The sequence below is a fragment of the Mus musculus genome, chromosome 3 (genome assembly GCF_000001635.26).
Source record: "Mus musculus strain C57BL/6J chromosome 3, GRCm38.p6 C57BL/6J".
In the NCBI taxonomy this organism is placed as follows: Eukaryota; Metazoa; Chordata; class Mammalia; order Rodentia; family Muridae; genus Mus; species Mus musculus.
In genome coordinates, this window is record NC_000069.6 from 87435545 (window position 1) to 87463457 (window position 27913).

General features: G+C 42.8%; 1 protein-coding gene across 5 annotated transcripts in view; it reads left to right on the forward strand.

Annotated features, from left to right (window-relative positions):
* The first annotated feature begins 232 nt into the window (after window positions 1-232).
* Window positions 233-27913, forward strand: part of Fcrl5 (Fc receptor-like 5) — a 64902-nt gene continuing 37221 nt past the window's right edge. Inside the window, exons 1-12 of one of the 5 annotated variants that reach the window (XM_017319623.2) lie at window positions 233-404; window positions 4644-4664; window positions 6461-6724; window positions 7990-8100; window positions 8513-8797; window positions 10701-10982; window positions 12615-12893; window positions 19080-19187; window positions 20208-20235; window positions 21564-21646; window positions 21826-21888; window positions 22240-22309. In XM_017319623.2, the coding sequence (XP_017175112.1) occupies window positions 341-404; window positions 4644-4664; window positions 6461-6724; window positions 7990-8100; window positions 8513-8797; window positions 10701-10982; window positions 12615-12893; window positions 19080-19187; window positions 20208-20235; window positions 21564-21646; window positions 21826-21888; window positions 22240-22292 (1641 nt within the window). In that variant the 5' untranslated portion in view covers window positions 233-340 and the 3' untranslated portion in view covers window positions 22293-22309. Of the gene's footprint in view, window positions 405-4643; window positions 4665-6460; window positions 6725-7989; window positions 8251-8512; window positions 8798-10700; window positions 11387-12614; window positions 12894-19079; window positions 19188-20207; window positions 20236-21563; window positions 21647-21825; window positions 21889-22239; window positions 22310-27913 lie in introns of those variants that run through there. The other 4 variants (NM_183222.3, NM_001113238.1, XR_003954334.1 and 1 more) reach the window with 4 other exon arrangements.

Genomic DNA, 27913 nt, shown 5'->3' on the forward strand with positions numbered 1-27913 from the left:
ACAATCCCACAGCCATGATCACGTCTGATGCTTACATGCTCAGACAGTGCTGAATGTCAGCCATTTTTTATAGAACCATCTTCTCATAATCTCCTTAAGGTACTTTCCCCAGCAGCCAAAATGTGGTGTTGAAAGCATGTGATTATTAAACCCCAAAGTTTTCACTTTGTCTGTAGGGCAGGAAACTAATTAACAATTAAATGCGGCTACTTCTACTTCCTTTTTCTGATTCAAGTTACACTCAACTGTTTTAGAAGAGCAGTTCCCCAGATTTCTCCTTGGAGCTGTGAGTGACTACCATTGCGAGCAAGAGCAAGAGGAAAGCACTACCTGTGAGCAGATGTCTGGTTCATTCTCACCCTGTGTGGTGTTCACACAGATGTGGCTGACTCTACTGGTTGTGAGTGAGTAGATGGCTCAATATGGGGATAGAGTGGGTCGGACAGCATCTCTCTCCACTACAGGCCTGGTACTCTCTTAAGTTTTAGCTCCTCAGTTTCCCCGTGTGAGGCTGTGTTCCCCGACTTTACTGTACAGCTTAGAATTTCCTCTCCTGAGCCCAAAGAAAGTAGTCACAGGTTGAAAAAAAAATCCTTCAATGGACAGAGGAAGAAACGGTAGCAATGGCACTAGAGTTTCGCTTGCTTTCTTTTCTTTAACAAATACTTTATGAAGCACAGAAAGTAAATCACACTTGCTTGTTCAAACTCTTTTATTCAAATGAGAACTATATTTTAATCCCGTGTAGACAGGCTAGACCCTGGTCTTGTGCCTAAGATGATAGCTCCTTCTGCACATTAGCAAGAGCCATGAGCAGGACTGGGCGCCTTAAGTACAAGAGGGGAAATCAGGAAGGAGAGGTACCTACAGCAGTGGCTATGTCACTGCCCATGGATATGCATGCATTTCTGTCAGTTCATGCCTACAAAGGGTTTGCTTCTTACTAAATTTTAAATGGAATTAAATGTGGGTTCATCTATTTTAAAAAAGTTCTTAGGCCGGGCAGTGGTGGCGCATGCCTTTAATCCTAGCACTTGGGAGGCAGAGGCAGGAGGATTTCTGAGTTCGAGGCCAGCCTGGTCTACAGAGTGAGTTCCAGCACAGCCAGGGCTATACAGAGAAACCCTGTCTTGAAAAACCAAAAAACAAAAACCAACCAACCAAACAAACAAACAAACAAAAGGTTCTTAGCGCCATCTATGCACAGCATTGTATGCAATGCTGAGGACGGAGGGTTGTTTTGTGCCCACAAGGGAAAACACCAAAAAAAAAAAAAAAAAGCTCTCAGCAAAGCCAGTGCACAAGAAACAGCTGGGAAACACAATTCTAGTAAAATAAAATCCCAGTGGATGGCACAGACAGATAACCATAACCATCTACATACCAGTCAGGTGATCAGACTAAGCAACAGATAGGGCAAGGCCCATCAGAAACAGAAGCATATCCAAACTTAAGAAGTACTTAAGAAGGCAGGGGAAAGGAGGGAAGAAGAAGGGAGGGGAGGACAGGACAGGACAGGAAGGTGTTCATACAGTGTGCTGTGAGCTAAGGTTAGAGTTTGGATTCAAATCTGTGTTGTCACCTACTAGCCACTTAACAAGCTTTCTTCTTTCTTTTCTTCCTTCCTTCCTTCCTTCCTTCCTTCCTTCCTTCCTTCCTTTTTTCTTTATTGAAAATAGATTTTTTTCTTACATAATACATCCTGATTATTTCCCTCCCTCTACTCTTCCCACTTTCTCCCCACCTCCCCTACCATGTGAATCCACTCTCTTTCTGACTCTCATTAGATAACAACGGGCTTCTAAGAGATAAGAACAAAAAATATAATAAGTAAGATAATACAAAAACTATCACATCCAAGTTGAACAAAACAAACCAACAGAAAAAAAGGAGTCTAAGAGCAGGCACAAGAATCAGCCCCACTCGTTCTCATGCTTAGGGCTCCCATTAAAAGCACAAACCTGGAAGCCATAATATATGCTCAGAGGACCTGGTGCAGATCCATGCAGGCCCTGCGCACGCTGCATCAGTCTCTGTGAGTCCTGGTAACCTCTGCTTATGTTGATTTAGAGGGCCTTATTTCCCGGTGTCCTCCGTCCCTACTGGTTCCCTTTCCTGAGCTCTGAGGGGAGAGAGAGAGACTCTCTCTCTCTCTCTCTCTCTCTCTCTCTCTCTCTCTCTCTTCCCCCCCCCCAATAATGTCAGGTCCTCTGGTTTCGTTCCCATCTACTGCAGGAGGAAACTTCTCTGATGATGGCTGAACAATGATCTACAAGTGCAGCAGCACATCATTAGCAGACACTCACTACATTTCTATCTTGTTTTTTAACACTAGTAATACTTGGTGCTTTCATTGAGACCTCCTCCATATATGTATATATTTTAGGAAGTTTCTACTGCATTAATTTTCCATACTAACCCTCAAATACTCCTTAACTTTAGCTGTCTCTCCCTGAGTTCCCTCACTCAGTTCCCTCCCCTCCCTCCCCATGAGATCCTCCCATCCCAGCCTCTCTCCATCCATCCGTAATTATATATTCTGTTTCCCTTTTCTAATGAGATCTATCTGTTCCCTCTAGTCTCTCATCCTCTATACCTACCTTCTGTGGTTCTAGGGATTGTAACTTGGTTATCATTAACTTAACAACTAATATTCACATATTAGTGACTACATACCATATCTGTCTTTCTGGGTCTGAGTTACCTCACTCAGAATGATCTTTTCTAGTTCCATCCATTTGACTGCAAATCATAATGTAGGGTTTTTTTTGTTTTGGTTTGGTTTGGTTTGGTTTTTGTTTTTTGTTTTTAATGGCTGAGTTATACTCCATTGTGTAAATGTACCACATTTTCTTAATTCATTCTTCTGTCTGTTGAGAGACATCTGGGTAGTTTTCTGACTATTATGATAAGAGCAGCAGTGGACATAGTTGAGTCTTTGTGGTACACTGAAGTGTCCTTTGAATATTTCCAAGAGGAGTATAACTGGATCTTACAGTAGATCCAGTCCCATCTTCCTGGGGAACTGCAACACTGATTTCCATAGTGTCTGTACAAGTTTGCAGTCCACCAGCAATGGAGGAGGAGTCTTCTGCTTATTAAATATCCTTGACAGCATGGACTGCCACTTGAGTTATTGATCTTAGCCATTCTGACAGGTATAAGATGAAATCTCAAAATAGTTTTGATTTTCATTTCCTCGTTGGCTAAGGATGTTCGACATTTCTTTAAGTTCAATCAGCTTTCTTGTCTATGATATGGAACTTAAGTTAGAATGTTTCTGACAAGATTATATAGAATGACATGAAAATGCATACCAAATAGAAGCCCTCAAATACAAAAGCCATAATAACCATGATATGTAGGTAACAGTGACTAATTATTTGGTCTCAATAAAAATAAAATAAAATAAAATAAAATAAAATAAAACAAAACAAAATAAAATAAAATAAAATAAAACAAAACAAAACAAAATAAAATAAAATAAAATAAAACTTGGATTTAAACTGTTCTTCTATCATTTCCAGCAGACAGGGACGATATGTCCCTCACTCACAGCTGGATTTTTATTGCATTTCCCAACAAATGGCTGGCATTCCAGAAATTTCTTTTAAGTGAGAGGATCAAATCCATCCTTCATCTAAATAATTCATAAATTAATAACCCTGCTGAGCTCTGCCTACTTCCTCTCCTCAATACTCATGTCTCCAACCTGACCGATTTCTACTATTGCAACACTAGGGTTTTGCCTTTCTGGGTTTTGGAAAGGTGTTTGTTTGTTTGTTTAATTGATTCATTACTCAAGAAAGCTTACAGCTCTCCCATTGCATAGCAGTCCTTACAGTCTAGACCAGGCTTTAGGAATGAGCAGCAAACACACACACAGTTCAGATAATCCTGGATAAACAACTGAAGGAAGCTTGCCATTGCCACCACCCTGATGTGCTATTTCCTGTCTTCTCCATGGAAGACTTCTCTCTGCCGGAATACTTCATCCAAGCCTTAAGTTCTGACTTCACCGCACTCCTTGGACTCTTTCTATAGTTCCCCGATGGCTTCTATAAGAAAAGAATGGCCCCCGCATTCTTCCCCAACCATGTCTGTCCCACTACTCTTCACCCTTCAGAACTGCTCAGTCCACTTGGTGACACCAATGTCATCCCTTATTTCTGTGCCCTTCTCACCTTAACCACCCTCTCTCTGTGTTCTCATGCCAGCACAGCGTCAACCTTCACTTGCATGATTCCTGTGTTCTTGGTCATAATTTCCTTCAAGTATCATCCATGGTATACCCACCTCCTCGGCGCGCGAGAGCGCGCACGCACACACACACACACACACACACACACACACACACACACACACACACTGAATGTATTTTACTATTGTTACTTAATTCCCTCCAGGACTATACTTTTTTTTTTTTGTCAGAAAGTAACATTTTAAAATTTATCTTTAAAGTTCATGGACAATGTCTTCACAAATATGAACATTTGACTAGCAATTGTCAATATTTTTATAAATGAATTTTTCATGAGAAGTAATTTGTAAAATGGGTACAGAAACATTATCTTTTTTTAATAGGAAAAAAATAAGGCCTTCCTCTGTGCCCTCATCTCTAACTCTTGGTGTTTCTTTTCCAGCTCCTGTCAATGGACAGCATGGTGAGTCCTTTCTACTGCTTTGGGAGTGCTTGGAGAGTTTCTCCCTCATGCCAACATTTTTCTACTCAGGCTATCAGGGACTTGAAAGTGATGGCTGCCCCCTGGTATGGTTCCAAGCCAGAGCAACTTCACACTGCCCTCCAGCACTTGCTGGGTTAGGTGGTGAATGCACAGGCTGCCTGGGTCTTTCTGAGGCCCTGAATTGAATCCCATTGACAATGGACCCCACTTAGCAATGAAAAAAAATCATCTTTGTCTCTGCCTTAAATACAAAGGGCTCGGGATGGAATCCTTTCCAATCAGTCAACTAGGAAAATTGTGAAACATTCAAGATGCCAACAGTAACACTGTTTCCTTTGCTGTTTTAAGAGTAAAATTCTCCAGGAAGTGCAGGAGGAGTAAGAGAGTATCCAACCGTTGGAGCCTGGAAAAGTGTAGAGGAATAGAACCAGAATGAAAATGTATGTGCACACACACACACACACACACACACACATTTGTATATAGCACAGAACTTAAGTGTGTTTTAAAATAGCAACAGAAGCTAAATCACATCCAAGAAGCTGAGAACTCATAAGACACACAGTCAGAGTAGGTCCTAGAATAGCTGTCTCACACTAGAGTGGGGTGACTAGTAATTTATTCAGTCTACAAGGCAGTAGGCCCTAATCTGGCATTCAAAGTCTGGATGGTTCCTGGAGCCTCTGGTCCCAGTCCATGATGGAAGCTTGGAATGCTGGTTCTGCTGTCAGTGGCAGAAGCAGAGGCAGCAGCTACAGGGCAGATCAACTCAAAGGGAAGGCCAGGAGAGCAAGGGTGGGATACGCTTCCTTCTGAAAAACTGTTCTATCTGGGCTGCTACCCAAGAGTGCTGCCCACAATCAAAATGGATCTTCTTGCATCAATCAAGATAGTCCATACAGCTCTTCAGGTAAAGTTCCCTACTCCAGTGATTGTGGCAGGTTAGCATGAAAGCAAAGAGAATTATCACACATTTTCTCAGTCCGCCATCATTACCAATTTCCTGGGTCACAGGGGTCTTGGGTATTTGAGGATCCAAAGTAATATCGAGAAGTCTCTCCCTTCTCCCCATAGCTAGCCACCCGGTCACTCGAGTGTCTAGTTCCCCTGGGGATCAGCAGGTGACTGTCCATTCCTTATTCTGACACAACTAATGACGGTGGGTTATGTAGCTATATCATCCTCTACGAAACAGCAGTTAAGTGCATGATCTCTCAAGCTTTTCTAGTGTAATGCCCGATGGTAAAATGATTCACTACCTTAGGGGAAAATGCAAAGTTGTGATTGTAATGATTCTGAAATTCTTTGAGGGTTTCTGAATGACAAGATAGCAAAGGAAGAAGAAATGACTTTATCTAGGATCCATTCTCAGAGCAGGCTTACTAACCACACAGTGTTACAGTGCTAGAACTATCTCCAGAAATTGTCTTGCTCCTTGCCATCCCTGGGCAATCACTCTTCCCTGTGGGTGGTGAGTGCTCCTAAATGATGCTTCTTCAGCCTTCAATGACCCTCTGGGTGGGCAGGGGCAGGGCACGAATTGGGGGGGGGCACGGGTGACACAGGAGGACATGGAGGGGGGATGGACATGAGACAGGGGAGGGGGAAGGAACACTGTGTTCTTGGGAACTGTCCAAAGCCAGGTCCTTCTCTCTCTCCCTCCCTCCCTCCCTCCCTCCCTCCCTCCCTCCCTCCCTCCCTCCCCCCCCCCCAGGGCTCTTCTGGATTGGAAACTGTGGGAACATCTGCTACAGATTCATTTCTCTCCTCCTCAGAAGCTGCACAGCAGTCTGTGGTTTCCCTTCAGCCTCCATGGACCACTTTCTTTCGAGGAGAGGTCGTCACACTGACTTGTTATAGATTCGGCTTCTCCGTACCCCAGAAAACAAAATGGTACCAGAAAAGAAAAACAGTGAAGCAAACCCCAGGTGCTTTGGTAATTAAAGCACATACCTTAAAGGTCCATGAGTCCGGAGAGTATTGGTGCCAAGCCGACAGCTTACTTCCGAGCATGCACGTGAACGTAGAGTTTTCTGAAGGTGAGACAGAAGTAAAAGAACTGAAGCTTCAGACACCGTTTCTGTCCAATTTGCCCTGTAGAGTTAATTATTACTTACCACAAACAACTCATGAACAAACCATTCTATTTCATGCTATGGTTACAGAGAGATTAAAAGTGTCTATAGAGAACCAGATATGGCACAGAATTCATGTAAATTTAAACATAAAAATTAATAAAATTTAAGTAGTCTGAATAAAGTCTGCTCAGCCCAGTAGGCAGTGACTTTGACAAGTGCATACAGAAGGTCATAATTGTCACTAACTGCTCACTGAGTTCTAGATCTAAACACATTCACTCCTATCCCTGTGGTCCTTAAAGTCTAGCACAAATGAGAAGGCTTGCTCAGCTTTGTGACTACACAGAAACTCAGGAGCTACTCAGGATTTACAAACTCAAATCTTGAGATTATTGAGCCCCAAGAATATGTACTGTTTATAAGATGCTCATGTAAATGAAATTTGAGAAGCAATTTACTTGCATACTTCTTGAATCCATTTTGTTTATTAGGAATAGTAAGTACCATAAGGACTTTCGTGTGTGTGTGTGTGTGTGTGTGTCTGTGTCTGTGTAAATATTAAATAGATAGAAATAAATGGATTGATTTTATAGGTACACAAAGAGAGGAAGGGGAGAAAGGGAGGGAGGCATTTTTGGTTTTGGTCTTGAAGCCTTCTGTTTTAAAGTTGAAGTAGTGTCAGCCTTGTGAAAATAGTCTTTGATTTTGTGAGCAAGAAAACATACTATTAGCAAGGAAAAGAAAAAAGTAATACTCTTTGATCTCATGATTCTCTTGAACATTTACCTAACAAAGCACACAAATCTGCACACCCCAAAATAAAAGGCACTCCATTGAAGGGAGACCCCATTAAATGATCTTGAGAGTATTGAGAGAAAACTGTGGCTTCTGAAAATTTAGCTGCAGTGATGGTTCAACTTGAAGGGGCACTAGACAAATGAAAGGCAAGCCGGCGTCATTTAAATCCCCTTAGAGCGACAGACATACAGAAACTCTGGTGTACTAACATGGAGAAGGGACTGGAAGACTGTGTTCACAATGATGCAGGGAGCTTTCTAACTCGCCTTCTGCTGCCCAGCTTTTCTCAAGGTGCAGGTGTTTATTTTTAGTTCAGAAAAAGAATTCATGCTTTCTCCACTTCCGCTTCCTATAAAGCCTGTGTAGAAAGGCAACAACAAGGAGAACTGGGAGGATGAACCAAGTGGTGTGCCTGATGTGTTCCACAGATTTTCTGGTGCTGCAAGCTCCACCTGCTGTGTTTGAAGGAGACTCTGTGGTTCTGAGGTGCTACGCAAAGAAAGGCATAGAAGCAGAGACCCTGACATTTTACAAGGATGGTAAAGCTCTGACATTACATCCTCAAAGTTCTGAGTTCTATATTCATCGTGCAAATCTGAAGGACAACGGTCAATACAAATGCACTTCGAAGAAGAAGTGGTCTTTTGGGTCCCTCTATACTTCCAATACGGTCGTAGTTCAAGTCCAAGGTAGGGCTTTAATTATTCTGAACAGGTTAGTCAGAGACAGGCTTTCTGTGGTTGTAGAGGTAGAATAGGAAGAAAGAGTGGGCTGCCAGTCCATTGAGCAGAAGGACAGTCTTTGGGTGGGAGGATGTGGGTAATCAAAAGCAGCACCTCCCTCTAGCCAGCACTCGGGGAGTGGTACCACTCCACACCTCAGTGTTGAGGATGAAATGGGGTTTTCTGCAGACTACTTAACTGCTCAGTGGATGATTGTGATCCTTTGTAGAGTTGTTCCCACGGCCTGTGCTGAGAGCCAGACCCTCCCATCCCATAGATGGAAGTCCAGTGACCCTGACGTGTCAGACCCAGCTCTCTGCACAGAAGTCAGATGCCCGGCTCCAGTTCTGTTTCTTCAGAAACCTCCAGCTTCTGGGGTCAGGCTGCAGCCGCTCCTCGGAGTTTCACATTCCTGCCATATGGACTGAAGAGTCAAAGAGATACCAGTGCAAGGCAGAAACAGTGAATTCCCAAGTTAGTAAACAAAGTACAGCGTTCATAATTCCAGTGCAGAGTGAGTATCATTCTGAGTTTTTTCCAGGCATGGAAGCTATTTAGAAGCATTCACCAGTTTGGGTCACTAGCCTCTATAAAAGGTATTTTTCTCAAGCCTGTGGAAGTTGTATGGCTGTTGTGGATTGCTAAACTGAGGAGCTTAGAACCAAGAAAGAAAAACAAACCAACAACAAAAACCATGTTTGTTTTTTCTCTCGATGCCTTTAGGGAAAGGCTCTTCTGGTCTCAGCCTAACATGAGTTTTCCTTCCAATGCTATGATCCTAAACTGTAGATTACTAGGTGTTGCATGTAGCTTTTGCTACTCATCATAACTCCAGGAATGGTCCACGCTACCAGCCCCCCACCCAGCTTCCCTTGAATCCATAGATAAAACACACACACAGAGTTGTTCATTTTCAACTTGCCTTCTGGGCACAATTGCTGAGCATTATTAAACTCTCGCTGCTAACATGCCCTTATCAATTTTCTTAACTCCGCACCTCCCACAAGCCCTAAACTTTAGTTGCTCTGTTAAATCTCGTCCCTACTAAACATCCCTGACCATTGCCTGTTGGATAGCCACTTGCGTAGCCACTCTATTTTGAGATCTCACATGACCTGCCAACTTTTCTCCATCAGAAGCATGGTGAACTCTGTCTCTCTTCCCTTGAATCTGTCTCTTTCCTCCGGGAACCTGGAAGTCCCCCTATTCCTTCTGCCCAGCAATTGGCCCATGGCCCCTTTATGGACAGATCAAGAACCAACTGGGGAACAGGATAGCATCAGAACCATCCCTACAATGGGGTCAGCCTTCAGACTGGGCTGAATGTTCTGTTCAGCCAAAAGGACAGGTGTCCAGAACATGAGGTGCCTGGTGCAGACTGGTTAAGGACAAGAAAGCCAAAAGATGAAATCTTGCAGAATAAACAGATCTATCTTGATGCCCTTAGAGATGGTCTTTCACAGACTAACACTTTTTCCTAAGGCTCAAAAAAAAAAAAAGTTTTCTTAAGCGTGATCATTAGCCAGTGGCTTTGCCCGACTGAATTTGGCCTATCTCACAGGAAATCTAGTTGAGCATAGTAGGGGACACATAGTCTAGAACACCTAGATCCTGGGTCTGGAGGGAAGGGAAGTGAGAGCATCACCTATGAATTTGTTCCCATTGCTAAGAAACCAATCTGACTGACTAAATTCTATCAGTCTACTCTTTGGTTGTAAGCAATGGGTGCTCCTGTGGCTACTGATTTAAAGATGAGCAGTTCAGAGAGGAAAGAGAGGGCATTATCCATCAGTCACATCACAGTTATTCTTAGCACAGTCTTTCCTTCAACTTAATTGCTGAACCATCCCATCATCCCCATCCTCTAGTCAACTATCATAGTTTGTTCATTAAGTCTGGAAAATAATCCAAAAGGCACTGTCCTAAAACAGTACACCTAAAACCTTTCCCAGGGTGGACAATCCTTCCTTGTGAGTCGATCCTGGACACTAGAGAAGTTAAGAAGTGCCAACTCAAGGCCAGTTCGTTACTTATGACAATGCTTCATTTCCAGTCATACACGACTGGCACTGTACTCAGGACTATCATGTTTGATGCCAACTCTCTTGTTTCCTTCCTCCACTTTTCCTAAGTGTTGAGCCATGGGTAGCAGCTCTGGAATTATCAGGATAGGGCAGACATGCAGTCAGGTTGGGCAGAAGAACCTACAGTCCTGCTACATATCCTTGACAAGGCCCTCAAGGAATGTGGGGCCGTATCAGCTGGCAGAAAACACAGTCTCCACTGTCTTCTCACTTCCCAGAGACAAGCCTAATGTTACTCTAGGGCCCCTCCCCACATGGTAAAGCAGGTTTTGTCTTCTTTCCACCCCTCACCCATTGCCAAAAGTCCCATGCATGTCATTGTTATTCATTTAGGAGCTTCTGCGAGATTCCAAACACACATCATCCCAGCCTCAAAGTTGGTGTTTGAAGGGCAGTTGCTGTTACTCAACTGCTCAGTAAAAGGAGTCCCAGGACCCCTCAAATTCTCCTGGTATAAAAAGGACATGCTGAATAAAGAAACAAAGATTCTTAAGTCCTCCAACGCAGAATTCAAGATCTCCCAGGTGAACATCAGTGACGCAGGGGAGTATTACTGTGAAGCTAACAACAGCCGCCGAAGCTTTGTCAGCAGGGCATTTCCCATCACCATAAAAGGTGTGTGTTACAATATGAACTAACCAGTACCTCCAGAGCTCATGTCTCTAGCTGCATATGTAGCAGAAGATGGCCTAGTCAGCCATCATTGGGAAGAGAGGCCCCTTGGTCTTGCAAACTTTATATGCCCCAGTACAGGGGAACACCAGGGCCAAGAGGTGGGAGTGGGTGAGTAGGGGAGCAGGGGTTGGGGAGGGTATAGGGGACTTTCAGGATAGCATTTGAAATGTAAATGAAGAAAATACCTAATAAAAAATGTATAGTTAGGAGGTGTTAGTATATTCACAAATTGCCCAATTCTGTAATGTTTGCCTCTCAAACATGTATTTCCCTGGGACCTACAGTTGTTGACTTGTTTTTAAAATGAATTGTTGCTAATGCCATTAAAAAATCAAAAAAAAAAAGTGTGTGTTGCCAGGTATATCTGAGGAATGGATCCCTCACATTGCACATGGGGATCCTTGAGGAAGACTTGAAACAGTCAAGTGGAAGTAGATGTTGTCAGTTACCAATAATTCAATGTTCTGAATAACTTGCCAAGTATTAGTCAAAGACTAATAGGAAAGACTTAGATGGAATGGGCTGAGGGCAGAATGGGCTGAGGGCAGTGGGAGCTCTCAGAACATCAGATGGAGGAGAAAACACTCAGTGACTAGGAACATAGCCTTTGTAAGTCCTCCTCAGTTAAAATGAAATGGCTCTTTATAAAGGAGGAACAGATGGGATGCCAGAAACAGTATATCTTGAGAGATGCCTCCTGGCATCTTACTGTAACCAGAAGAATTCTCAGGGACCCATCCTGACCATGCTGCTATGTCTTCAAACCCTAGTAGCTCTCTTATTTCCACTCTTGGTCTCCTACAGTAAGATGCTATGGATAATGTAGTAGAGCTTCACCAAGAGGCTGAGGGCTTCTCCCTCTGGCCCAACATCTGCCTATTGGTTTTAACATGAGACTGAAATCCTCTGTTCACTGAGCACTTGCAAAATTATTCCCATGTCCAGGCCAGTGGGGCAAGGAGAAGCTATTGTCCACCAGAAGTAAGCAGCATCCAGAAGTCATATACAGGATCAGGTTGCATGCTCCTAACAGGCTACAGTTACCATCCACAGAGGCTCCTTACTTACCCCCCTCCTGCTCAGCTTCTAATATTCTGATAGAATGGATGGTTCTGGGTACCTGGAAGAAGGCAGTACTTGAGGAGAGCATCCTGCAAGAGTATGTGAATTTAGCAGCTTAAAGGTCCTGGAGCAAAGCACGGAAGTTACCCTAAGTAGAGAAATGGAGAGCAGAGACTGACACAGAGACTTAAAACTCGGGAGAGGAAATGGGCCACAGAGGAGCAAAGAGTTGATTGAGAAAAGGGTATCAGTCCTATAGCAGCAAAATACAAACTTCTCCCCTGAGGGTACCATCTCTGTAAAATTGAGGAGAGTTGGCTGACAAGGGGAGCCAGAAGGGATAAGGCAGATTGGAAAGGAACTGATGGAAGGCCATCATGGACGTCAGGAGATTGCTGATGTCCATCCAGCCTGGGAGGTTGAGCTGTCCCAACATCTGGTAGAATGGAAACCAAGTATGTGCATTGGAACAAAACAAAAGTAACCTGCAACCCACTTTCTTTCCTCCAGTCCCAGTATCTCAACCAGTTCTCACCCTAAGCACAGGCAAGACCCAGGCCCTTGAGGGAGACTTGATGACACTTCATTGTCAATCCCAGAGGGGCTCTCCATGTATCCTGTATGAATTCTTCTATGAGAATGTCTCCCTGGGGAATAGCTCTATACTCTCTGGAGGAGGAGCATACTTCAATTTCTCTATGAGCACAGAGCGATCTGGAAACTACTACTGCACAGCAGACAATGGCCTGGGAGCCCAGTGCAGTGAAGCTATAAGGATCTCTATCTTTGGTAAGTCCTGGGTTCCTGCTGATACCCACCACTATACAGATTTCCCTCTCACCAAACCCTTTTGGAAATTTGTCCCCACACCTTTACTTCCTACCATAATCACCTCAATCCTGTTCTAGGCTCCTATCTCAGTCAAGCTCATTGTCTGTGCTTATCTACCTCCTCGCTAGGCCTGACTTTTGCCTAGCTCAGAAGCCTCCACAACTCTTAATAAATGTGTGTGGTCATCACACTCTGTCTTCATATGCCCTGTAATGTTTAGTTCCCAAGCTAAGAGCATCAACATGGGCACCCAGTTCTCTACAAGCACCTATCATCTTCCCTACAGAACAGTGGCATGAACAAATACTCTGCAAAACCTTAGTTTTTCCAAAGAGTTCCAAGCAATTACAACTCTCAGTGTAGGTTAGGAGGAGACTGGATTTGAAAGAAAAGGAGAAAATGGCTTCCTTAGGAAATGTGTTCCTTATTTTCTAGGGTTTTCATGAGCCTCTTTCTAGAAGCCCATTTAAGCAAATTTAAATTTACTGCATGATGTAGTTTTCTAGACCTTTGTTAGAGGGTGACAGGATATGCGTCAGATCCAAAAGAATAGCTAACTCTGGTGCCTATTAGCATACCAGAGTGCATGTTGGCCTCTAGGCTCCCTCAGCAAGGGCCTGTTACAGAGTCCTGCTCTGGCACCCTGGCTTCTCTCAGTCCTTCTCACCCCACCCCCTGCCCTAAACTTCTCCAACCCATGAGTTTCCCTTGCCCCAGCTTCTCATTTCTACATATAATCCTGCCATTTGACCATGCACTCTCTTGGTTCTCTTTGCCCTTTTGGCTTTTGGCTCTCTCTCAGTCAGCTTGCCCCTCTCTCTCTTTTGCCTCCCTCCCCCCAAACCTTGGTCTTCCTTTCTTGCTCCTCCTGCCCTCCTCTCATGGCCCAGGTCACTCTCATGGCCATATGCAGACCACTACTTTCTCTCCCTGCTCTGAACTCTTCCAGGTGTCTTTGGCTGTACTCTCCCTCATAACTACAATCAATCGGTCAATGGATTGATCAATCACTTCTCCTCAGCCACACCTTAGATCAGTTATATTCTCCTTTTGTTCAATATATAGATCATGGTTGGTCTCTGTCAAGGCCACTAGTTAACATAATGGAGCCACTGAAGGAACAAATGTGCTTGTATTTGCACTTAGGAGAAAGTAAAAACCTAGCTGTTTTTTTTTTGTTTTGTTTTTGTTTTGTTTTTCAAAGCAGTAGAACAGCATTGTAGAAAAATATTGAGTCTGATACGTCAGACACATCTCCTTTGTATCACAAGGAAAAAGAAACCCAGGAGCCCTGGGTAGGTGCCAATTTTTAATACGGCTGTTTTGAGAGTAAATAAATAAGAAAGACGACATATAGGCAATTCAGGGAAGAACTAGAAGATTTCTCACAATGGGATATATTTCTCAAAATAGAATTATTGGGTTTTGGGGGGGGCGGTTGTAAAGTCTGAGGCTATGAAAGCTTACATAATGAGGATCTAAGAACATGTTTTAGAGTTTAAGTTAGATGTGCAAATGCGAGTTATAAAGGTTAGAGGATGTGAAAGCTTAAAGAGTGATAAGAAAGTGAGTTAAGGTATACAAAAGGAGGAAAAATGCTTCAGATTCCTTCCCCTCGATATGCTACTGCTGTATTAAGACTTCAAAATTCCAAAGTTTTGACATTGATGACTGGAGTTCTGCTAATATTGTAGACATAAGCTCAGAATTTTAAGTTTCTTTTGGTTGTCTGCTAAGTATAGATTTAAAAGTGCTCATTGTGCTAAATTTATACACACACACACACACACACACACACACACACATCCAGTCTTCTGGATAGAGGAAAGAAGCCACTCTTTCATGGTTTGCAATCATACTGAAAATCAAGATCAAGCAATCTTTTGCCATTTCTGCTCCATGGAAGGTTTCTGTTTTTCTTGAGCTTGCCTTAAAGAGTGGTTATGCTGTTAACCCAAAACTATTTTCCAAGCTTCTACTATGACACAAAGATGTGAGTATGTGAGTTTGAGTATGTGAGTATGTGAGCTTCAGTATAGACTACAAACAGTCGTAACACTAACATGTTTAAAACTTGTCTCTTTTTGTAAACTTAAAAAAAAAAAGATTGTAGTAAGCTTCGGGGGATCAACTTGAATCCACCTCTCATGGGTCAAATGGACTCCAGAGAAATACCCTTACCAATCAATCGCCTAAGGGGCCCAACCCATTACCTATTCCAGAAGGTGGGGTCCCTTACTCTTTCCCTGGTTTAGGGGCTCCTCTCCCTCAACTACCAGGACCACGTCTCAAATGTATACAAGAAAAATTTCCCCCCAGACTCTTTAATTTTACATTCTGTCCTAATATGTGTGTGTGTGTTCTAGCAGATTTCCAATCAATTAAAGACTATAAGCTGCTCTAACCACTGCCTGTACATCCCTAGCCCCAGATGTTCTTGCAGAGCCTAGACACAACTTGTTCTTCCCAGACTTGACCAACATTCCAGCTTCATGCCCTTCCATCATTTGATAAAGATCAAATCTTTAGCAGGAGCAGTCCTGACTGGGTCTCCAGCCTTCTACTCCATCACAGTTACTGGGCCTGTCAGACTGCTGCCCTACCCTCTGCAACAATTCAAATGGACCAACCTGTCTTCAGTCACTGCCCACACTGCCTGCCTCATAACCTATACGTAGTCCTCCCATATCGGATATGGCCCCTTTCTACTGCAAGTTTTGGCATAGTCTCTGAAGCCCACTTCTTTCTCTTCTAGCAGTCCTCATCTCTCAGATGCCCAGCTTTCAGCTGTGTCTTCATTTTCAGATTCCTCAAACATGTTTGTGTTTATGTGTCAGGTACTTCAGAATATATACAACACTATGCAAACATTCTCACTTCCCACATTGGGATAAATAATAATTGAGCACTGAAGAACCTGAGAAGGTCACTAAAACCTAATAATGACATTTTGCAGTCAGAAATGCCTTTAGTCCCCTATACCCTCCCCCTGCCCAGCATTTGAAATGTAAATGAAGAAAATAGCTAATAAAAAATTTTTAATTAAAAAAAAAAAAAGAAATGCCTTTAGTGTGGAGGGCTGTGTTCAAATGGGAGAAACCGATGGCTGGTTCATCTCCCTCAGTTCCAGGGTCCCACCCTGCCCTAATCTTAGACGTTCCCAGGGGCCCAAGCTGTAGTGTAGTGAGGGGGGGTGGTGAAGCTAAACTGTGAGACCCTGGAAGGCTCCCTTTCCTGATCTTGTACCATTTTCATCCTGAAGATGTCACCCTGGGGTGCAGGTTAGCCCTCTCTGAAATAGGAGAGTCCTTCAACTTCTGTCTGACTGTGGAATGCTTAGGGAATGGAGTAGTTCTACTCCAGTGAGGCTGTCGATGTCCCAGGGCCCTAGCACAGTGAGGCATTGATGGTCAGTATCACAGAGACTTGTCATAAGCAAGCACTGGAGGCACCTGCTCCTTCTGGCCGCAGGAAAGCTACTTCCTGTTGGTATCTTCACAGCGCTCCTTTCATCTCTCATCCTCTAATCTTTTGGCTCTCTTCCTTTTATATTTTCCCTCTCTCAATGTCACCTCCTACTTTCTTGTCTTTTTTATTTTATTTTATTTTATTTTACTTTATTTTATTTTATTTTATTTACTTACCTTGCCCCACTGCCTTTAATTAGGGTTGTATGCATAAACAGGGGTTGGAGTCATTTACTTGAACTTGCCAGATGCTATATTCCTGAGGAGTAAGGCATAACGTGTTTTAGTATCAGGATTGTCCTGTGTGTTTACCTATAAAACCTTTATTTTTAAGTTTAAAATAAATTCTATGCATCTACCCAGTCTATTCGGTTGTCTACAGGTTTTGTTGTGTTACAGAAACATTAGAACATAGAATTCTTGCATGAACTAGATACATGTACTATATAATGTTATATATAGGTATATAATGTATTATCATACAATATATAACATATATTTGAAAATAAAATTTCCATACTATATGATTTTCCCCTCCCACAGGGGACTTCATCCATCTCCATGCCTTTTCTCTCTCTCTCTCTCTCTCTAGAATACAATCAAACAAACATTTTTTAGAAAGAATAGCAAATAAATAAGAAAAGGCACAAGAAACATAACACAAATCACACACACACACACACACACACACAACATAAAAGTACAAAACATAGAAACTATAATACACAAGCAAAAAACCCAATAAGATAAAAAAAAATGCCCAAATAAAGCAATTTGAGTCAAAAGTGTACAAAAGCACCACTGTGTTCTTTTCGTGTTGCTCGTCTGGTGCTGGGCATGAGGCCTACCCGTGACTGTGGTCGTCTTGGGCACTGCTCTATTGCTCTGAAGGGACACCATGACCAGGACAACTCTTATGAAAGAAAGTGTTTAATTGGGGCGACTGCTTACACTTTCAGAGGTTTAGTCCATTGTCATCATGATGGGAAACATGGTGGTAGGCAGGCAGGCTGGAAGACACAATTTGCTTGGTGTCACCCATCTCTTCAATTCTTACAATCTTTTTACTTCCTCTTCACCAACGCTCCCAGAGCCCTCAGTGGAATAATAAAGACATCCAACTTAGGAATGAGCGTTCTAAAATCTCTCATTCTCTGCACATTGGCCAGTTGCAGGCCTCTGTTCATTCCCATCTACTTCAAGAGGAAGCTTTTCTGATGGAGGCTGAGTGAAGCACTACTCTACAGATACAGCAGAATGTTGCTAGGAGTCATTTTATTGCTGTATTACTTTAGCAGAACAGTACTGTTTCTTTCCTCCTTGCCCCATGTCCTATTTGCTTTCCTCTTAGTCTCAGGTTCTTGGCCACTAAAGCAGTGTCAGATATGGTTTTCATCTCATAGAATGGGCCTTAAAGCCACTCAAATACTGGTTGATTACTCATCCAGTTTTTGTGTCATTATTGTATCAGTAAATCATAGAGGCAGGTCAATTTTGTAGATCACAAGGTTCATGGCCAGGTTGGTGGACACCTTTTTCCTCTGGAAGCACTGAATACACATTTTTTTACCTACTTGGTCCTCCAAGTAGATTGTGGGCTCCAAATTTATGCATTTCCTTAATTTTGTAGATATTGTCAAACTACCTTTCAAACGACTGTCCTCAGTTTCCTTTGCCACAATTTCATCAGTATTATCAATCTATGTAGGCTTGAAAGGGATAATAGTTTATGGCTGAATCTAATTGTACATTTAATTAATAATGAAAATGAGTCTTTAATATATTTGTTGGCAGATGTTTCCAGTGATGCATATAACACTTTTCCCTTTTCTATTGAATATTTTTGTATATGAAAAACTACTTGTGGATCAATGTCATTAGCTTTTGAAATCAGATGTTTTTTATTTTCTTTAATTTGCTTATAATACTACTTTTCCCTTGTAACTGCAACAAATATGTTAGACGCAGAAGCTTCTACTGAAGTGTCATTTCCATTCAGTTCCAGTGTCCCCTCCCTGTCCTCACACTCAGGGTGTCTCAGGAGCTCAGGCAGTGGTGGCTGATACGGTGGAGCTTCACCATGAGGCTCTGAGAGGCTCTCCCCCAAGTCCTGTACCAATTTTACCGCAAAAAAATGTCACCCTGGGGAATATCTCAGCTCCCTCTGGAGAAGGAGTCTCTGTCGGCATCTCTCTGACTGAAGAACATTCTAGAAACTTCTGTGAGGCTGACAATGACCTTAGGGTACATACTTTTCATCACTGGTAAATATGCTTTAACATACAGTGTTCACCATGGCTGATCAGGAAAGCGCTTCTCAAAGGCAGGTCTCTTGAGCTATTGGCTCTCTAAATCATTGTGTTTTGGTTCAAGAGAGCCAGGCTTTAAAGAGTATCTCAGAACTTAGAATCATCAGCTAGCTGCTCCTTCTCTCTGACCACAGTCTATCTTGACCCTTTGCCTTTCCTTAGGCACAGAGACAAGCTTTCTCATAAACAAATGAGCCATCTTCTGTGCCATGTCTGTCACTACTAAGGCTTGGTACTCCTGGTCACAAAGGTTCTTCTCCTCCCCAACACTAAAACATCAGATTCAAGACTCAGAGCCACTCAAAACTGCCCATTCCTTCCTGGTTTTATGCTTAGGTATCCTCTGTCTCCCCCCTCCCCGCCCCCAGACATGACAAAGAACAGAAGTGTTCCTATGGCTGCCGGAATCACTGTGGGACTGCTCATCATGGCTGTTGGAGTGTTTCTGTTTTATTGCTGGTTCTCTAGAAAAGCAGGTGGGTGACTCCCTAATCACACCCTTCCTGTCTCTGTTCCTGCTTGCTCACACTGAATATGTGACCATCCGTAGGCTCTCGAGAGTTTCTCCTCTTTCATCGTATGATTCCTTGCCTTTCCCTCTGGGTCCCTCAGAAGTCCTGTTAACCAAATACAGAGTTGCTCCAAAAACTACCTGAGCGCAACACACCTTGATGAGATGCCATCTACCTAACCTCAGAAAGGGTCCTGTGTTTATTATATTCCCCCGAGGAAGGAGAAGAAGAGAAAAACACTAAGAAATGGAAGTCAAAACAGAATTCAAACTAGATTTGGTAGATTACTGATCCTTAAAATGTATAGTATTTTTATAGATGGTCAAGTCTATTTTCTGGTCTAAGACTATTGAACTATCTGTAGTCATTAAAGACCACTATCTTTGAAAAATCCAGGTTAAAGGAGTATGGACTGAGCTTAAGGAAGTAAGGACTGAGGTTAAGGGAGGATTGACTGAGGTTAAAAGAGGATGGCCAAAGTTAAGAGAGGATAGACTGAGGTTGAGGGAAGATGAACTGAGGTTGAGGGAGGATGGACTGAGGTTGAGGGAGGATGGACTGAGGTTGAGGGAGGATGGACTGAGGTTGAGGGAGGATGGACTGAGGTTGAGGGAGGATGGACTGAGGTTGAGGGAGGATGGACTGAGGTTAAGGGAGGATGGACTGAGGTTGAGGGAGGATGGGCTGAGGTTGAGGGAGGATGGACTGAGGTTGAGGGAGAATGGGCTGAGGTTGAGGGAGGATGGACTGAGGTTGAGGGAGGATGGGCTGAGGTTGAGGGAGGATGGACTGAGGAGCCTCCCTTCACTTGGGGCCAGCATGAAAAAATCAGTTGCTTTTACCCCTCTCCCCTCTGTCGGCATAGCAAAGATTCAGATCTCAGTAACAGAAGTTCCTGGCAGTCTCCATGTGAGCCCCACCTAAGCTGCCTCCTAGTCCCCATGAAAGACCCCTCTTCCTGAAATTCAATGTGTTCCTTTACAGGAGGAAAGCCTACCTCTGATGACTCCAGGTAAGAACTTGGACATATTTCAGGAAGTAATGTAAACACCCACAGGACAGAAATTTTAAGTCAAATCTCAAATCTTATTACCTTATTATCACCAAGATTACAATTTCTATGCTCGTTGCTGAGGTGGGTTGTACCCAATTGATGCTACCCCTCCCTTGGGATGCCTCAAGTCAATTCCCAGAACGTTCACCTTAGCTACACCTTAGAAGCCTCCTTCTCGTGTCATGAGGCAATTGATTTTCATTTATTAAATCACTTCCTTGTACTACTGTGAGCTTGGTTGTCTAAATGATCACTTTGGCAGTTACCAGGGAAACAGGTTCCCTTTGGAGATCCTTATTCTCATTAATAAAAAAATTTAGAAACAAGCTAAGAAGAAAGCTCAATACAAATTTACTAGAATTTAATTAAAAAACAGGTAGATGAAAATCCTGGTGTTACTAATGAGGAAAGATGAAGGAAAAATTCATGCCTTTGAAGTTGGGCGGCATAGGATAGAAATAGTTTATTTAAAAAGGAAGCATCACTCTCAAGAATGGAACCAGACTAGCCAGCCAAGAAGAGAGTCCCAAAATCAGCCATCCATGTGGCTCCTGATCGTTATAGCACCACTCCCCCCATTTGTAAGTCCTGGGCTTCAGATCACACGTGTTCTCTTTGTTAGATGATGCCAAAATGAGGAAGGGCTTCAGGTTTTCCTTCCTCTGCAAACTGGCTTCCTTCATGTTAATCGTATCGCACAGACATTGAATCCACCCACACCTTGAGATGACATATCTTAATTAGCCTAGAAATCTCTAGGCATGGCCTGCCTGATCAAAATCTGTTGCAATGACAGCCAAGAATGTGGAGCACATATCTCACACCTAGAGGAGTCATTCTGCAAAGAAGTAGGATCTGTGAGAAGACTGCCACCATGCCACGATCCTGCATCCTGAAGGCTCGCTTTAAGAGTCATCCCACAGCTCACAAAGTGCCATGAGCCTCCCATAGTGGCCTCATCCAAACCACAGGAGTTCCTTGGGGTCTTTGTTTGTAGAAGATTGTTGTCTCTGAAAGGGGTCTCAGCCTGTTTTAAATCTTGGCTCTTCCCCTTTTCTAGTTTAGTGGTGATGGTAAGCTACTTCACTTTATAAAACACTCATTGCTTATGCATATAAAATGGGAACAAAACAGAACTAAATACTTACAAGTATTGGCATGGTGCCTCTTACATACCATGGGGGCACAACATAGAAACAGAACAATGTTGGTTGAGAACTCCTTTGGAGGGATCACTATTCCCTTCCTCTCACTCCGGGAAACATCAGTGTTTCTATCTCTTACAGGAACCCTTCAGATTCAGAACCCCAGGAGCCCACCTATTACAACGTACCAGCCTGTATAGAACTGCAGCCAGTGTACAGCAATGGTGAGGACAAGAGCCCTCTGGTCTCGGGGTAATCACAAGATACATATTGGAGCAGCATCGGGAAGATGATAAAGCCTAGAGGGCTATAATCCTTCTAGAGAACAAACTGGCCAAGGGGTAGCTGAGAAGAGAGGGAAGCTCCTTATTCTCCTCTGAAATTCTGCCTTCTTCCTAAATAGAGCCTGAGGAAAACGTGATTTACACAGAAGTACGGAGAACTCAACCAAGACAGAAACATGCAGGTAAAAGCTGGAGACCTCTCCGTCCCTTGCTATTGTTCAGCCTTGGCTTCTCAGCAGGTCTGGGCCAGCCAAGCCAGTCTCTTCACTAGGACGCTAGGATTCCTTAACTTGCACCTACATTGTTTGGAGTTAATCCAAAGCCATCATGTAGTGCTGCTGGCTTCTTCATTGTCTATGGATGAACTCACGATAACCCGAGTTACAAAACCATGACAGAGTCCCCTCTGAGCATCTGTGTCAGCACCTATAAGGTGGAATAGGGCTATCTATTTCTGGGTGCTTTTCTAGTTCTGGGTGGCTGAAACAGAACCCTGTAGACCGGGCAGCTGAAATAACAAATATTTGTTACAGATCAGGAGTCTGAAAGCCCAAGATCAAGGTGCCAGATGGCTGAGAAAAAGTAGGATATGTCTCCTCCAAGGTATGGCTGTGGAGAAGGTTTATTGTGGATATGAGGGAGAACAGCCAGAGGGATCTGGATGAGTCCAGACTGAACTGGGCCATGGGGTGGCAGGGCAAGTGGACCAAGAGAGACCCAGGAGCAGGGCAAGCCAGGGGGACTGGTGACCAGTCTCTGCTTTGATGTGTTAAATGGGCACCTTAGTTAGCCATTTGTCCTGAGTTTGAGACTTAACACTCTAGCCTTTTGGCTAATGATAAAAGATGATGGAATTTCTTCTATAACTACTTTCTGCTGAAATTGGGGTGTCATCAGGGCCCAAGAAGACTGGAATATTGATCAAATATTCCAGGAAGGGACAGATGAGGGCAGGTTGGGGAACATCTGTTTCACTTGCTGCCCAGGTTCTGAGGGACCGCCTGGGGCAAGGAAAGTGCAGGGCTGCTTTGGAGCAATCTGGCATGTGGGTTGCAAGGAACACTTGGGGCTGGCACATTGCTGCAGTATTGCAGTAGTCTGCAGCTGTTTGGAACCTGCTGGGACAGATATAGACAAGGACAGAAGGTAAATTTAAGGAGTTTAGGAGACACTTTTTTTTTTCCAAATCAAATATCCTTTATTGAATAAAACAATGCACTATAGAATATTTTCTTTAAACAACAGTGAAATTTTAGAGTATTCCCATTAGATATACATATACCTTGGAAGATGATAGTTGTTCAATCACCTTTTATAAAAAGAAAAAATAAGATTTACATTTTACTTAAACTTGAATTTAGGGTTATTTGACTACCTTAATTATTTTATAGTGACAAAATACCAGGAAAAATTAAAGAAATATATTAATGTGATATATATATGTGTGTGTGTGTATATATATATATATATATATATATATATATATATATATATAATGTATTTTCCTCAATTACATTTCCAATGCTATCCCAAAAGTCCCCCATACCCTCCCCCCCTACTCCCCTACCCACCCACTCCTACTTTTTGGCCCTGGCGTTCCCTTGTACTGGGGCATATAAAGTTTGCATGTCCAATGGGCCTCTCTTTCCAGTGATGGCTTACTAGGCCATCTTTTGATACATATGCAGATAGAGTCAAGAGCTCCAGGGTACTGGTTAGTTCATAATGTTGTTCCACCTACAGGGCTGCAGATCCCTTTAGCTCCTTGGTTACTTTCTCTAGCTCCTCCATTTGGGGCCCTGTGATCCATCCAATAGCTGACTGTGAGCATCCACTTATGTGTTTGCTAGGCCCCGGCCTAGTCTCACAAGAGACAGCTATAACAGGGTCCTTTCAGCAAACGCTTGCTAGTGTATGCAATGGTAGGAGACACTTTTTATTTTGGGTGTATACTTGAAAGTTCTAGGCCCATGGTCCTGGTAGTTGGGGTAGGGAGCAGCCCCAAAACCAGGGGTAGGCAGTAGGTGGGAAAACTTAGGTTGCTGATTGACAGGAGTAATTGTCTGGAGTCCATTTGACCTGTGACAGACAGGTGGATACAAGTCATGACTTCCTGAAGCTTACAAGAATTTTTTTAAGTTTACAAAAAGATAAGTGTTTTCAACATATTAGCATGACCACTGTTTGCAATCTGTACTGAAATCTGCATTGTAGAAAAAGCAGTGGCCTCAGGCCTTTGAGGCAGAGTAAAAGCTTGGGACCATCAAGGCATGATTCTGAGTTCAAAGCATCAACACTGCTCCTATATATCCTGAGGCCTGGTTATATAGGTTGGACAGAGGTGGTTTTAGCGTGATTGAGAAGGTTGTTAAGTCTATGCTTAGAAGACAATTTTGAGCTTGTGACTGTAATAGCAGCAGTGACTTACCAGGGCTAGATTAATAGCTTGTCAGAACTCCACTGATTAATGTTAAAACTGTGAACTTCAGAAGTCTTTATATGACAACAGCATGGAGAGAGGAAGCGATCTGAGATGGTGTCATCACTTTAAATCACTGTCTTACACCTTTACAAAATGTGTGCTTACACACCTTAAATTACTACCTTAGACCTTCACAACTCAAGCTTTCACGTTACCACAACCTGCATTTACAAACTTCCCTACAAATCACTTTCCCAGACCCCCACAACGTATATAAACGTTGGGCTTTTTCTTTTCAGCTGATCATTTATCATGAGACACAAATGGTTGATTATTGAGAGTAGTCGCTGCAAAGCAAGTTCCTTTAAATAAAGGAGCTGTACAGTTCATGAAAACCTGTTGTGAGTGTTTCTCTATCAGTGTGGTAAACTATGACTTTGTCTCTGAGCCAGAGACCTAGTAGCTCTAGAAAAGTGAGTCCTGGTGCCTGCTTCTACATAGAAATGGCAGCTGTAGCCTCAGGGAGAGGAGCTGGGTACCTGCCACTGTTAACATACAGCTACAGTTAGCCATCAATATCATCAGAGGTCTGAGAAGGGTAAATTATAGCAGGAAGTACAATCCAAATGTATGTGTGTATCAAGTAAAATGGCAGAGAATGACTGCCACCTGGACGTTTGTCCTAGGCTCCTGTGGTCTCCGTGGCTTCACTGAGGGCACCGGTCTTTGGTTGTCACTCAGTTCAGACAGCATTATCTCTTTCGCTGTTACACAGGAGAGCACTGGCCTTCAACTACCAGACCCAGAAAGTCTGAGAGATTCTTCTGTGGAGGAACTGGGAAAAACTGACCCACTTTGGCAAGGCAGAGTAGAGCAGTCAACACAATAGTGTACATAATTTGTGCAGAGCCCTGGTGGTAGGTAAGGCACAGGCAGTTTCAACCAATGGTTAGTGTGACGGCAATCCAGGTAAAGTAGTCTGTATCCCATCTTCTTCTTTTGAGAGCTTAAGGTTGCCTCTAGGAGCTTGCAGTTCTGTCTGTCATGGAAATATTTTTCAATCAAACATGTTAAATGCTGTATTAGTGGATTTCTGTAGAAGTTAAGTCCTGGTTCTTTCTCCCAGCCCCATGCTCCCAAAGTAAGACTCAGATTCAAAATATATTTGCAGATACCTTGGCCACACAGTTAGGTCTTTAGTTAGATCTCCTCTGACTAAATCATAACTAAAATAACTCAATTACTTAGCCTGCATTCTACCATGTGGCTGGTTACCTGTGCTCAGGTACCATGAATCTATCTCCTCGCATCTCCCTGGGTAGATCTTCAGAGCCTGACTCTATCCCAGAATTCTCTCTCCTCCTGCATGTCTCACCTGCTATTTCCTGCCTAAGCCATAGGCCGTCAAATTTATTATTGGCAGGTGCCACATCCGTACAGACATAAGATATCTTCTCTACAGATCTCTGAAGAGTTTGAGGATCATTATCTGTTGTATATTCATGAGTTAAACAAAATTGACTTGTTTCTTGCTTTTAGTTACCAGTCTTAGGCTTAACTTGGAAACATATATTGAATACTAAATAAAATTTGCCCCTGTAAATGAATTACATTTGTACTTAACATGGCTTATGTGCATAGTTTAGAGTACATTAAAGAATTTGATCATTTATAAGGTGGCTGACCATTAACTTGCATGTCTTAGTTATCTTTAACACTGTACAAGTTAGTAGTTTTATAATATCAGGATTTTACAACTTTATCTCTGCTAAGTTTGAGCCTTAAAACTTTGAACTTTGTTGAAGAATTGATTGAAAATCCTTTAGCATTAAAACAAAACTTTAAGCCATAAGTGTATTCCATAAAAGGACTAGAAGTTTTACAAAACCATAAGTACAGTTCACATAGAGACCAGAAACCATTTTGGCTGTCGTTTGTTCGTTTTCTCCTTTCATGATGCACCATTACAAAATATCAGTTTCTTGTAAGACTCTGTTTATCTAAGTAACTAAACTTAGAAAAATCAGTAAAGACAAAGAGGCTAGACAATAGGTCTAGTCGGTTAGTTAACCTGTGTAGACCTTAGGAATGTATAAACCTTATTTATCAAGCATATGTTTTTTATTATTTAATGTTCTAGAAGCCTGATGTTGAGCAGTTAGCAAAGGCATGAGTGGTTAAATATACATCCCTAAAACAGTCCCTGTTCACCTGAGTAGACTTTATAACCTTAGGAACTTATTACCGCATAAAAATTCATCCTAACCTGAATGTTTAGAAGCCCTGCTGTTGCCAAGTGTGTTTGAAAGGGAGATACAACGATAAACAGAGGCCTCGGCAGGACTGAAACGTTGTATACTTGTTGCTTTATGCCACATGGTCACCTTAACCAAGATGGTGGTAAAATTACATCACATGTACACTTTTTGACCTTGGTAAAGATGAGCTGCCAGACATGTGGTTGCTATTTAAAACCATCTATTTTCTAGTAGACCTGTTTTTTAAACAAGAGTTAAATCTAAATTACATATACAAAATATTCTAAACAAGAGTTGAGTCCCAAATATAGAATGTTGTAATAAGATTATACAGATATAGTTTTTTTTTAACTTTAAGCCCTTCTGTTACAAGTGTTAAGCTAAATTTTGTTCAGATTTTTAATCATACCCAATGAACTTACAAACCCTGAGATAGTTTACAGTAAGAGATTGGGGGGAGTGAGGCAGGGGAGGAGAGAAATTGTAAGGATAAAGGTTGTTTATGAGTGGAAAGTAGAAAAAACCTTAGAGGTAAGAAACTTTTCGAAGTGTAAAGAAAGTTTAGATATAAGAGATTTGATGTTGTTTGTTTGTTATGCGGTGGTATAAGCTGTTACCATAGGAGAGAATTTAAAATCAAGCATGCCACACTGACTGAGCAGTACTGAGGCCAAGGCATGCAGAGTAAAACAGCGAGGCTTTAATAAGATCCTTGAGTCTGAGGAGGAGAAGAGAAAGGGTCCTATGAAGCCCAGGAGGGTTTAAGGAAGCTGAGGAGCTTCCAGGAGGGAGCTGAGAGACAAGGGATGGGGTCTCAGAAGCCCAGGAAGGCTTATGGAAGAAGATACAGGACCACAGCTCCTTGAGGAAGGTGCAGAAGCTCTGAGAAGGAGCTGGGAGCAGGTCGCTCCGGAGGAGAAGAGGCAAAGAAAGGGTCACAGGCCCAGGAGGACTTAAGGAAGCTGCAGGACAGCAACTCCTAGGGAGAGGCAAGAAAACACCAGGAAAGAGCTGAGAACAAACAGAACAGAAGAGGTTTAAGAATTTCAATCCTGTCTGTCCCCAAGTAAACTGAGAGACTCCTCTGAGAGAAGTGTCCCAAATCACAGAGACCAGGCATTTTTTTTCCCCATGGGAATGGAGCCCCGTAGGGCAAGAGGAGCAGCCTGGTGCACTGCTGTGGCTTTTGTAATAATAGTGGACAAGGCAGGCAGCTCCAGGGTGACACTTACCCAGCTGAGGAGGAGAGAAGAAAGCAGCTGAAAAAGCAGGCTGAGGCAGGCTTTTGGAGAAAGGGAGAGGGTAGATGTCTTTAGTAGAGATATGTGGGTGTAACTGACCAAAGAGACAAAATGATATGCACGGATAGGGAGTAGTAGGTGCCAGGAGCCAGAGAGACACTGAGTAGCTATATTTGGGACACTTAGAGATAGAAATGATAACATTTACTCTCACTAAATGTGTATCTCATCTTCACCAGGTCTTCCAGGCTCCCTACTGGAACACCTCCTGGACTTAAAGTCTGCC